A 13,137-nucleotide genomic window follows, 5' to 3' on the forward strand; every position below is an offset into this window, starting at 1 on the left:
TATTTGGTAAAAAGCCTACTAGGCTTATGACATGCAGAGCTCGCTCTCTCAGTCTCGTGAGAGTTTGCCACGAAGGGAGGAGGATGAATCATAAGAGGGCCAATGAGGGCTGCGGAGCTGGAAGTGTGTGTCTGTAAATCCAGGAAGTGAACAGGCAGCAGCTTCAGCTGCCCACAGTTAGAATGGATGCAACCAGACTCGGGGGAAGGATTTCTGCAGCATATTTGGCAAGTACAGAATTACAGTATATATAAAATATAGTTGGAGGGAAGCTTCAGAATGGCAGAGACGTTTTTATTACAAATTACATGAGCAGACTGCAGTTCCTTTTTAAAGAGTATAACAAACTAACTAACTATCTCTAACTATTGAAAGGGCAGAAACGCAGATCCAGACCAAGCTTCAAGAAGTAGAGGATTTGTACCATGGAGAGATTTACACCAAGTGAAGTATGCCTTCTAAGTCTGATGATGGACCTTGCAAGAAGTAGACTTCCTAGCTCTTAGCATCAAAGAAACCACAGACTTGGGTACCCTCAAGCCTTAGAACCTAGGCTACAACAGTCATTGTAGCGAAAGTGAAGCCACATGGCAAATCAAGACTTTAGACAGAAGAACCTGAAAATCCAGCAGAGCCCACAGATTGTCTTCTAGGAGTATCAAGTCAGCGTACCCCATTTGCCTAGGCCGATTCTAAGCAAAGACGATTACTGGAATGCCCTCCATCTCAAGGTGTAGTAACAATTCATCCCAAGTCAAGGTGCTGCTGACTGAGGATTAGGGGTCTAGCGATTATCAAACAGCCTATTATTATGGCGGATATTTGGGAATTTTCAAAGAAACGGTATCAATCAGAAACTTACCCATACTCTCCCCCTGCTGCAGCGACCATCTTTTTGGGGCCAGGGTAGAAGCCAAAACTCAGGTTTGCAGTGCACCGACTGCAGGCCCTGTGCACGGAGGCACACGCACGTGATGTCATTACGTCCGCCTTCGCCCACTGGGCCTGCAAATGTTCAGAGTCTGATTGAGGCCTCAGAGGACATGTCAGCCACTCAGGTGAGGCCACCCACCCACACAAAGTGCCAGCCACCCACAGCAGGGTGCACTGTGCCAGCCAGCATCCCACCCACACCGTGCCAGCCTGCCACCCACAGCAGGGTGCACCGTGCCAGCCAGTTTTAACTCATCAGTAAAACTCTTACAAGTTTCAATGCAGAGAGAAAAAGTAAAAGTGTGGTCTGGGACTATTTCTCAACCATCCCCAGGAAAAGCAGCAGTATGCAACACATGCACAAACAATGCGAGCATGGGATCAGCAACTGCAAAAACCAAAAATATGTCAAATCTTTGGGCCCATCTAAGAGTTCACCAAGTTGAATTATATAATGCAGCACAGAGAAAACAAACTCAATCACAAAGTGAAATACCACTATCCCAATAAAAGATATGTTTCAGAAAAAATCTAAGTGGTTTAATTTGGATGGAAGATCCCAACTGCTGGACAGAGAAATCACAGAGATGATGGTTACTGATAACCAGCCATTTGCAATGGTTTCCAACTCTAAATTTAAACGGTCCATAGTTGAGCCAATGTACACACTGAAGAGTAAAAAGTATTACCAGAAACAAAATGCTGGTAAAGATTCCCCAAAAGGTAGTTGAGAAAGTAAAGACTATGCTGCAGCCAGAGAACGCTGGCAACTCACGCTCATTCATGACTGACTGCTGGTCAGGACCAACAGGGTCACTAATGAGTCTTACATGCCACTTCATGGATAGCGGATAGACAAAAAGGCAGTTGGTGTTTAATATAAAAGTGATGCAAGGATCCCACACTGGGGAGTATATTAAAGAAATGTTTCTAGGCATGCTTGAAGACTGGGGAACAAAGACCAAGTGATGCTTGTGCTTCAAGACAGCGGAGCAAACATGGTGAAAGGAATGAGGCTTGCTGAAGTGTCAGACCTTAGTTGCACGGCACACACCCTGCAACTTGTGGTAAATGATGGTCTGAAAAGCCAGAGAGCTTTGATAGCTATAAATTGGCACGCTGAAGAGGTGCGCAGGTCATTTCCACCATTCAATCCTTGCCAAGCAGCGACTGAGGTGCATTCAGGAAGACCTTGACCTACCCAAAAACAACTTGATTCAGGCTGTTCCAAAACGATGGAACTCAACACTTCACGTGCCGCAAAGAATGTTGGAACAGAAGCGAGCTCTTGGCATATATTCAGGTGAATATGCAGGATGTTCTTTTCCTACTGCTGATCCATGGGACATTATAGCCAATGTCATTGAGACCCTCTTCCCTATAGAGGAAGTGACACTAGAGGCGACTCATTACGACTCATCTGTATCATCTGTCATCCCATGTGTTAGAGTGCTAAAGATGCTTCAAGAGAATGAGGGACCCAACACAAGTGGAATTAAAACATTCAGGCAGGTCATGAAGGGACAGCCTCAAACACTTTGAAAGGCATGAAGAGAATAAAAATGTGGTGCTGGCATGTCTTTTGGATCCTCGAAACAAGAATCATGCTCTTTTCTGATGATTTTATGTTACCAACATAAAAGCACACACACAGGTTGGACTTTATGGACTTGTATCTTTCTTTCATCCTCACCTACAGTGATGTATTGGCCAAGGCAAAACAATGGCCGACAGAAGATATTCAACAGGAGGTACCTGCAGAAAGGTCAAGCCAGGAAGAGTATGTTACTAATGTGGAAGAGCAAGATGCTGCAAAAAACAGACAACCAAAAAGACAACGGGCAGAGCAGAATCTTCATCGTGGTCGAATTGATGTCATGTTCAGCATTTTATTGGAGCCTCATGCGGAGGATTCTTCTAAATCTGCATCAATAATCAGCCTGGATGATGAACTTCAGCTCTATTTGAAGGAACCAGTAATTGACAGAAGTCGTGATTCTCTTCAGTGGTGGAAAGAAAAATATGTGGCACACTACAAAAGACTTGCTTCTCATGCTATATGTTCTCCTCCATCCCCTCTACCAAGTGAGCACGTTTTTAGTGGTTAATGGTTCTCTCATTCTCTAGTTTTCTCTATGTTCCCTGTTCACACCACAACGTGCATTCAGTTATCTGCACAGGAAAAAAAAAAACTGACATGACATTAACATTGGTGTGAATACAGGGTACATAAATGACGCGCATTGAAAAAACTGATGTGTCAACATGCATAAAAACGTACGCAAAACTGATGTCTCTGCAAGTGAAATCTATGCGGTTTTCCCATCAGTTTTCATGCAGGTATGGTGTGCAGAATGAGCCCTTAATGTTTAAAGTTTTAATAAACATTAACATGTTCAGTTTATACCAGATTTGTGTAGAAAATGGTGTTGGTTTTTCAAAACTTTAACTGTACAGAATATCAGCTATCGGCCTGAAAGGCGGCTAAAAAATCGGTATCTGCCCTAAAAAAATGATATCGATCAACCCCTACTGAGGATCTCACCATATTTCAGTGTCAATGCTTGGAATGCACACAGCGAACAAGGCAGGAATGTAAAGTTCTGTCCAGGATAGAACACAATCTACCTCTTTTGCTATGGCCAGAGTTCTGGTTCCTCCCTGAAGGCATAGTTCTAAGATGTTGAAAAGACTGACAAACACTAAGGCTCGGTTCACATAGGGGCGACTTGTCAGGCGACCTAGTCGCCTGACAAGTCGCCTCCCGTTCTGTGCTACGGAACCGTTCTAATAGGAGCGACGCAAGTCGCTCCGACTTAGAAAAAGGTTCCTGTACTACTTTGGGGGCGACTTGGGGCGACTTGCATAGACTTCTATACAGAAGTCGTTTTGCAAGTCGCCTCGGAAGTCGTTTGCAGGTCGCCTCGCTGAGGCGACCTGCAAGTCGTGCCGCCCCTGTGTGAACCGGCACTAAGGGTCAGTTCACACTGGGGCGACTTGGGATCCGACTTGTACGCCCTCAAGTCGCCCCAAGTAGCCCCAGAAATAGATTCAATGGGAGTGAACACTAGCATCTTAATAGACACTACTGAAGTCGCTCCGACTTCAGAGCGTACTCCCTGTACTACTTTGATCCGACTTGGTAGGCGACCTGTACCATAGAAATCAATGGAAGTCGCCTCCAAGTCGGATCTCTCTGTAAAGTCAAGCGACTTTGCAGGGAAAACCCCTCCCTCCCCCCCTCCCTCCCAGAGAGCTGATTGCCCTGTGATTGGCCACAGCCGAAGTCGCCTGTCATGGAGGCGACTTCAAGTCGCCTTGTAATTTGCTGAAGTCGCGCTGAAGTCGCGCTGAAGCCGCGGTACAAAGTCGCGCTGAAGTCGTGTTGCCCCTGTGTGAATCGAGCCTCAGTCCCCCTCCCAACACAAGATGCCCGGAAATCCTCTCCAACCCAATAGGCTGGCATTAGTGAAGAGAATTCTCCAAAAAGCTTGAAGCTCCACAAACACTCAATTCAGATTACTTTATTAATCCCAAAGGGAAATTATTGAACATCCAAAATCTCATGGTTTACAATTGTGCCTGTTCACACACATCACTTAATTTTTTTTGAAAATTCTTTTTATTGAAGTTTTGTTAAAAAGGTATAAAACTCGGTGGCATAACCAAGCCACTTAACACGGCCATGCAGGGCAAACACAATTAGTACATTAATACCTATGGAAGGTGATTACATCTCTGGCTAAATATAACAAAGGCCCACACCTGTCACTTAAAGCTACAAGCTTTAAAGTGATACGAAGGTCTCTTTTTTTAGTTAAAAATAAACCAGTTATACTCATCTGCTCTGTGTAGTGGTTTTGCACAGAGCAGCCCGGATCCTCCCGGATCCTCCTTCTCAGGTCCCTTGTCTGCTTCTCCTGTCCCCTGTCCTTGCTATGGCTGCACTATCTTTAATGCATCTTTTAGGGTGTGCCCCCCATTTTGTTTGTCTGCTCTCCTGTCCCCTCCATCCCATTGGAGTGACCCCACAGCAAGCAGCTTGCTATGGGGGCACCCGAGCCAAGTCACAGCTTCCTTTGTCCATTCAGACACGGAGCCGTGGCCCGGCCCGCCCCCTTTCACTCATTGGCTGGCTGATAAACAGCAGCCAGAACCAAAGGCGCTGTGCTGCTGTCTCAGCCAATGAGGGGAGTCCCGGGTAGGCGAGGCACTCCTGCAACAATCGCTGGATCTAGATGAACCTCCAGTATTACGGGGGCTGCTACACACAGGAGGCTTAGATGCAGAACTGCCTGTACAAATGCTAAAAAAGAAATACCTGTGACAAAAAAAAAAAAAAGCTTAAGTGTGAATACATCAGGATATATTTGCAAGTAATGCCTGGAAACATGCAAAGCTAGCTAACCGATTTCTCCAAACAAAAATATCAGTTATCAGTATTCAGGAGTCAAAAGAATCTGCATATGTACAGCTACTACACTAGCCATAGTCCCAGGACAGTTAGTAAAAATGGTCATGGAGACAAAGCCTAAATGCAGTACTACCAAAATTGTTATGAATAGTCTCTTATAGGACTTTAAAGCTCAATTACAGCAATTCAGCCACTTTGTAAAATGTGCTGGATTACTATGGGTTAAGTCCAACGATGTGCATGGCATCTCGTTCACTTATCTCTTTAATTTACAATTGAGATTTTACTGAGTGCTGGTAGTACAGTCGTCTCGAATTCCACTGCTCCTACGCCAGAGCTTTTGGTCTCAGCTGCAGAGTCACATACAGCAGTCGTGCAACGTTGTACCCAAACAAAATTGACATCTTTTTTGCCCACAAATAGAGCTTTTTTTTGGTGGTATTTGATCGCCTCTGCGGTTTTTATTTTTTGCGCTATAAACAAAAGAGCGACAATTTGGAAAAAACACAATCTTTTACTTTTTGCTATAATAAATATCCCACATTTTTTTATCAAAAAAACTTTTTTTTAAGTTTAGGCCAATATGTATTCTACATTTTTTATTAATTTTTTTTCTCAAAAAAAATAAACTCGCAATAAGCGTATATTGATTGGTTTGCGCAAAAGTTATAGCGTCTACAAAATAGGGGATAGATTTATGGCATTTTTATTTATTTTTATTTTTTTTTTTTACTAGTAATGGCGGCGATCTGCAATTTTTAAACGGGACTGCGATATTGCGGCAGACAAATTGGATACTTTTGACACATTTTTGGGACCATTGACAATTATACAGCGATCAGTGCTATAAAAATGCACCAATTACTGTATAAATGTCACTGGCAGGGAAGGGGTTAACACTAGGGGGTTACCTGTGTTCCCTAGGTGTGTTCTAACTGTAGGGGGGATGGGACTGTCTAGGAGGAGAGAGAGATTGAACACACACTGTCTCTACTGCCCTGAAAGACACACACAGAACCCGGTTCTCGCTCTGTCACAAGCTATAGCGGATGCCCGGCGGTCATCGCGCCGGCAGGTCACTCGCATCGGCTCCAGGCACATGCTGTGGGGGCGTGCGCCCCTAGTGGCCAAAAGGCGAAGCGACGTAAGGTAACATTGTTTCGCCCAGCCGTGCCATTTACTGTGGCGGCTAAACTTGAACCTTTTAGGAGATGCTTACTGTATACTGCGCCGATGACGTCATTGGCGCATGCGCTCTGAAGGAACGGCCGCCTGTGCCTTTACTGCAGAGCCGTATGCCATGACCGGCAGCTCCTGCATACATGCGCGGGAGTAATGTCACGTGGCTCCGGCCAGTCACACAGTCGGAGTCTGTGGACCCAGATGGAAGCGGCATCCAGCTGGGATGATAAGAGCCACGTTTGCAGCCAAGTTTTACATAATGTGCTAGTATGGAATACATACTAGCACATTATGCCTTTACTTTGCAGGTCAAAAACAAAAAAAAAGAGGCGGCGGCTGTCTTTACTTCCTCTTTCAGCTTTAACCTTCCTGCATGCACACTGTTGTCACAACAGGCTTGTTACCATGTAGCCACAGCAAGCACAATCTTGATTGGTTGATATTGGCATGTGACCCAATCACGCAGTCCTACTATCTACATACATGCTGACCATGTCATTTGTTATTGCAAATAAGTATATACATACATACACACACACCCATTTCTCACTTGTATGCTGCATCTGAATGTATTGCGCTGTTTGCTAAATCGCTCTAGACACCTTATTTATAAAATGAAATTAAGGATTTCTTCTGTTCAAAAACCATCAAGTCCACTTCTGACCCTTGTTTGAGACCCTATAGTCCACTATCACCTATCATATTTTAACTCCTATACAGAAAATGACAATTATCTCTATTTCTTGTTTGCACACATTGTAGAAGCCAAACCATTTTAATGAATAATTACTTATAAGGAATGGTAAAGTGCTATTTCTCTATCTTAAATATAGAAGAAAACCAAGATTTGTATAAGGATACTTACAGATTCAATCATGTCATTGTTTGGCACTAGGTAGTTGACATACTCCACCATCCACTTCTCTGGCCCTGAGCTCACAGAAGCGACAGCAGATGAGGGGCTGGATCCAGCACTATCTTCCTCTTCACCTTCGCTATGCACCTCTGACTTAACTTCAGTTATATTTACTTCTATTATATCAGAGGAGGCGACAGGCTCTATTACATCTGCCTTATCCTGGGGTACCAAACATAGATCACTCTGCAATTAGCAAAACAAAAAAAGAAAAAAAAAGAAAATGGTATTAACTTAAGTGAGAAAATATATATTTAATTTATATTTTACATGTCTGTATACCCACACACTCACATTAAATAAATGTACATAAAAATTCTCAGTAGTGGACATCTACTAAGAACGGTATGTTGATTGAGTTTGTACCTTCTCCACAACAGTCTGAGAGGTAGAGTCATCCCGCTCCTCCTGATCACCCGTGACACTGCTCTTCTGTCCATTCATGTACCCGGCTGTCTCCACTTTCCTCTTGATGGTGGAGTTCCAATGATTCTTCACTGCATTGTCCGTTCTGTGCATAGAGAGAAAAAAAATGAGTGCGATCCTTAAAAGTGTGCAAAGTACTTTGTAACAGCTGCCAGGAAACATTACCTTAAAAAGGATAAGTTCACCTTTGGGAACAGGTTACATGTTCCACCCTGATCCCCCTTTCTAAATGTGACGACATGGGGCCAGAAATCATCTTCCCGCACTCGCTGTCAATTTTACAAAAATGCAGCCATGCAGGGCTTAGCCCACCCAGTCACGTCATTCATTCACAGAGTACTGTGAATGGGGGAACTACAATTACCATCAGCGCTGATGAGCGCACTAGGTAGTTCATTGATGCTCCATGTCATTCAGTAACTGCCTGAGGTACGGGCACACAACTACACAGTCTACAGGAGCCTGAAATTGCACCCGTGATCTGCTGATTGTGGGTGCAATGCTTTACAGACATCGAATAAAAAAAAATGTAAAAAAAATAAATAAATAAATAAAATCTGCATTTAAAGAGGGAGCCTGCGAAAAAAAAAATATGTAAAGGTCAGCAGCTACAAATACTGCAGCTTCTGACTTTAAAAAATAAGGACACCTACCTGTCTCAGGGTCCAGCGATGTTGGCACCCGAGGCCGAACCGTTGCTCGGCTCTCGAGGGCTGCCGCCACCATCTTCTGTGAGAGAATCAGGAAATGAAACCTTGAGGCTTCACTTCCCGGTTCCCTACAGCGCGAATGCGCAAGTCGCGCTGCGCAATCAGAACGGTCCCTGCTGTCTCTGGGACCCGTGTGTGTCCCAGCAGACAGCGCGGGGGGACGGGAAGTGGCGTAGACTCCCGTGGGAGTCTATGCCCGGAAGTGAGTGCAAAAACCTGTATTAGACAAGTATCTGCACCACCCTCCCCCCTGAAAGGTGCCAAATGTGACACCGGAGGGGGGAGGGTTCCAAAAAGCGGAGGTTCAATTTTTGTGTGAACCTCCGCTTCAAGAAAAAGCAAACTTGTCCTCCTTTATACGGAGCACAAAAATTTTGATTTTGGAGGAGTCAAGATCAGAGCCTGCCCATATATTTTTTTGGAAACAAATCTATGCCAAACCCCACAAAAGGCAGCAAAAAAGAAGATCTAAAAGATTGCACCATAAACAGGTGGTGCACAGGTAGCCTATATACTATAGCACTTGCTATAACAGCAATGGTAAAAGAAGAAGAAAATAAGGCATATTGCCTTGTCTTTGCAACACTGCCCATTTAAAAAAAAAAAAAAAAAAAACAGTTGTCAGATAACTAAAGCGATCTGCTGACTTCTCTGTACCAGGTTTTTTAATGGGTAGAAAAAAAAGGGGGGAAAAATAATTGCGCTTCAAAGTGTCTAAAATATGGTAACAAAGCAGCGATATCTAAAATGTGACACAAACACATAGCATAAACAAGAAAAAATGGGATGATTCGCGCTATATAAATGGTGAATGTGTGGCCAAATGGTCACACCGACAGTGAATGCATAAACCAAAAGTGCAATAATATATCACAATCAGTGCAAGCAAATATATAAAAAATAAAGTCCAAGCAAAATAAATGTGTTAGAAGATCATTGTGAATGATAAAAAAGTGTCCATAAAAAAGCACCCAAAAAGAAAAAGAGTAAAATAGCATTCACGGGTCTTTCAACCACATGGAGCCTCAGATGTGTGGGACCGCCACCAACAATAAGAGCCTGGCCGCTTACCAGAACCCCATGACCCCCCCCCCGTTACAGAGGGTCCAAAAGGGCTTATGAGATCCTAGTAGTCCGGATTTCCCAGGAGCGAAGATGGAAATAGAAACTGGAAAAGGGCATCAAATGCTGGGATGGAGATGAATGGGTCCACAGGAAGGGGGCTCAGCCCTCAGCAAAGTGATGTCATCATAGGAGAAAAGAAAGGGAGGGCTCCCATAGTGTAAATCAGATAACGATTTATTGTAAAAAAATGTGTAAACACTCACATGTAAGTAAGACAATCAGCATCATCAATGGAAGAACAGACTGTGGCACCGGCCGGATGACCACAGATAGCTCGTCCTGTTAGATGTACAGCGACAGTGGGAGGTGGCGCGATGATGCTGAGCGGTATCATCGCGCCACCTCCCACTGTCGCTGTACATCTAACAGGACGAGCTATCTGTGGTCATCCGGCCGGTGCCACAGTCTGTTCTTCCATTCGTGATGCTGATTGTCTTACTTACATGTGAGTGTTTACACATTTTTTTACAATAAATCGTTATCTGATTTACACTATGGGAGCCCTCCCTTTCTTTTCTCCTATGATGACATCACTTTGCTGAGGGCTGAGCCCCCTTCCTGTGGACCCATTCATCTCCATCCCAGCATTTGATGCCCTTTTCCAGTTTCTATTTCCATCTTCGCTCCTGGGAAATCCGGACTACTAGGATCTCATAAGCCCTTTTGGACCCTCTGTAACGGGGGGGGGTCATGGGGTTCTGGTAAGCGGCCAGGCTCTTATTGTTGGTGGCGGTCCCACACATCTGAGGCTCCATGTGGTTGAAAGACCCGTGAATGCTATTTTACTCTTTTTCTTTTTGGGTGCTTTTTTATGGACACTTTTTTATCATTCACAATGATCTTCTAACACATTTATTTTGCTTGGACTTTATTTTTTATATATTTGCTTGCACTGATTGTGATATATTATTGCACTTTTGGTTTATGCATTCACTGTCGGTGTGACCATTTGGCCACACATTCACCATTTATATAGCGCGAATCATCCCATTTTTTTCTTTTTTAATGGGTAGCCCAATGCTCCGTTTTTTACATTTTACAATATGCAAATTTTGAGCCTTTACCATTGCTGTTATATACACGCATCTTTGTAAACATATTGGCACACCAAGTTACTATTAATTTACACGTTCATCAGTATTTAGCGTGGCACTTTGATTTATAAAATAACAGTTCTTATTTGGTCATACCATCTGTGACCTATAAAACGTTAATCTCATCGTTCCAAACTCAGGTCTGGACACTACAAACAATTGGAGGAGTTTGATTTTTAGATGCATGATTTTTATTTTTTAAAGGGCCATTTAAGTTTTAATCTGTCCATCCGCTCTATGTGGAAACACAACACTAACCTTCCAGGAAGCAGCTTTGCTATTTCTGCCCAACGGTTTCCCAGCAGTTTATGCGCCTGACAGATAATGCGATCCTCCTCTTCTGTCCAGGAGGACTTCTTCACTTCTGGGTTAAGATGGTTGTGCCAGCGCTCACGGCACTGCTTACCCATCCTGCCCTTCAACTGCTTGGCAATCAGAGTCCAGTGTTTAGTTCCATATTTCTTCACCAGCTCTATCACCTGGAGTTGGAACATAGCTTTTAACAATCACAGATCAAAGAAACATTATCAAGTTTGCAAAGAATGTATATAGGTTAACAGTGAATGCTGGTGTGTGCAGTGAGGACACCATGCTGAAACGCCAATCTTGGAGCATCGCAGATTTATTTTTTTTTCATTAGGTTCTATTCACATAGTGGTATTGGGATGCTGCGATTTCCATGGCAGCCCGCTAAACGGAAAAAAGTACTGCATGCAGTACTGTTTTTTTTAGCACACATCACTGCAAGGCAGTGATGTGAATTGACACTAAAGAAAGTAAGACATATTGCCTTGTCTTTGCTACACTGACCAGTGCATTCCAACACAAATTATGTGAATTAATCCAAAAAGTTAGTTTTTTTTCATATATTTACTGCAGTAAGGTCTTTATGTGCCTTTATGGCACAGGCACATGACTACTTAAAGTGTTACCGAACCCACAACAGTAAAATCAATCTGTATATGCAGCACTGCATGCTTGTTATACTCACTGTGGATGGGGTTAATCCTCCACATTGTGTAAAAAGGCTGTTTGATCCTGTCTTCTCTGATCCTTCCCTTCTTCCACTGACTCCTAATAATTTTCTGAAAACAAAGTCTATTGAGTCAGGCTGCACATGCTCAGTTTGGTGTGTACTGCTAGAGGTTTATTTTTTTTCCTTGGGAGGATGCATGTGATCAGCACAGGGCCAATCAGCACTGTCCAGACAGAGGGCCAGGGGTTTTGCAGTTTCATTGGTTAGTCAAAAAACTCCTCCTACAAGCGTTAACCAGTGCTTGGCCGGACACCGATAGAAGTCACAAGACTGCTGATGTGAAAAGGTATTTGGTGGTTTGTATTTACTAAAATAATTGCATTTCCATGTTCTGTGTACTGTGGGAGACCAGATATAGTGACTGCAGGGTCCTGGGTTCAGTAACACTTTAAGCTGTATAGAGGGTGGAACATATATACTATTAAAGTAAAACTTTTTAATATGTTGCTTCGTCAATCTAAAAAACAAAAAAACAAACACCCACACATCGCTGGAAGGACTGCATCATTCAACCAATTTACCTCCTATGTGAGGCCAAGCTAATAGACACACCTCCTGGAGGCAGCACATCACACAGCCTGGGAACTCAGTCCAGGAGAAACCACCCAGTGTCTCAGAAGAAAAAGAAGACTCAGTGAAATCAACATAGCAGCCTAAAGGATGCAGATTTAAAAATTTATGGATAGGGGGGGTTTAAAGAAAAATAAAATATAGGAGTGGCAGAGGGATGGAGTTTGATATGCTTTAATATTTTCTTTGTTAACCTTATGCTTTAGGCCCGGTTCACGCTAGATGCAGTGCGAATTCACAGTGAATTTGCTATAAATCCGCATTGCATCTACATTCGCAAAGCTGTTCATGAGAACTGATTGCGGCGTGTAACGCCCATGCGACTCGATTCTGGTGCAGACATAAAAAAGGGTCCTGCATGAGTTTGGTCTGAATGCAATACAAATTCAGCCAGTTTAAATGGCTGAATTAGCATTGCACAGACATTGCATGTGATCTTCACAGCAATGTGGGGTGAATCACATGCAATGTCTGGCATCGCGCTAGTCTGAACCGGCCCTCAAAGATTGATTGAGTCTCAGACTAAGTAAACAAAGCATTAGTTCTTGCTCTGTAAAACCTTAAGTTGAGACCACAGGAAAATAAAATGGGTGGAACTAAAAAGAAGGCAGGCTTGCATTGGGTATTATCAGGTTTAAAGAAACAAAAACTTGCAAGATACTCTCTCATGTTAACCACTTCAATAACGGGCATTCTCACCCCCTTCTTGCCCAGGCCAATTTTCAGCGCTG

At 43.4% G+C, this 13,137-nt stretch overlaps 1 protein-coding gene across 1 annotated transcript in view; it reads right to left on the bottom strand.

Annotated features, from left to right (window-relative positions):
- Positions 1-13,137, bottom strand: part of MYBL2 (MYB proto-oncogene like 2) — an 84,347-nt gene that overhangs the window by 49,320 nt on the left and 21,890 nt on the right. The window contains exons 5-7 of the mRNA XM_073606492.1: positions 11,059-11,279; positions 7,812-7,956; positions 7,395-7,631 (exon numbers count right to left, since the gene is read on the bottom strand). Coding sequence (XP_073462593.1) covers positions 7,395-7,631; positions 7,812-7,956; positions 11,059-11,279 — 603 coding nt within the window. The remainder of the gene's footprint in view (positions 1-7,394; positions 7,632-7,811; positions 7,957-11,058; positions 11,280-13,137) is intronic.

This window comes from Aquarana catesbeiana, linkage group LG12 (genome assembly GCF_042186555.1).
Source record: "Aquarana catesbeiana isolate 2022-GZ linkage group LG12, ASM4218655v1, whole genome shotgun sequence".
NCBI classification, from domain to species: Eukaryota; Metazoa; Chordata; class Amphibia; order Anura; family Ranidae; genus Aquarana; species Aquarana catesbeiana.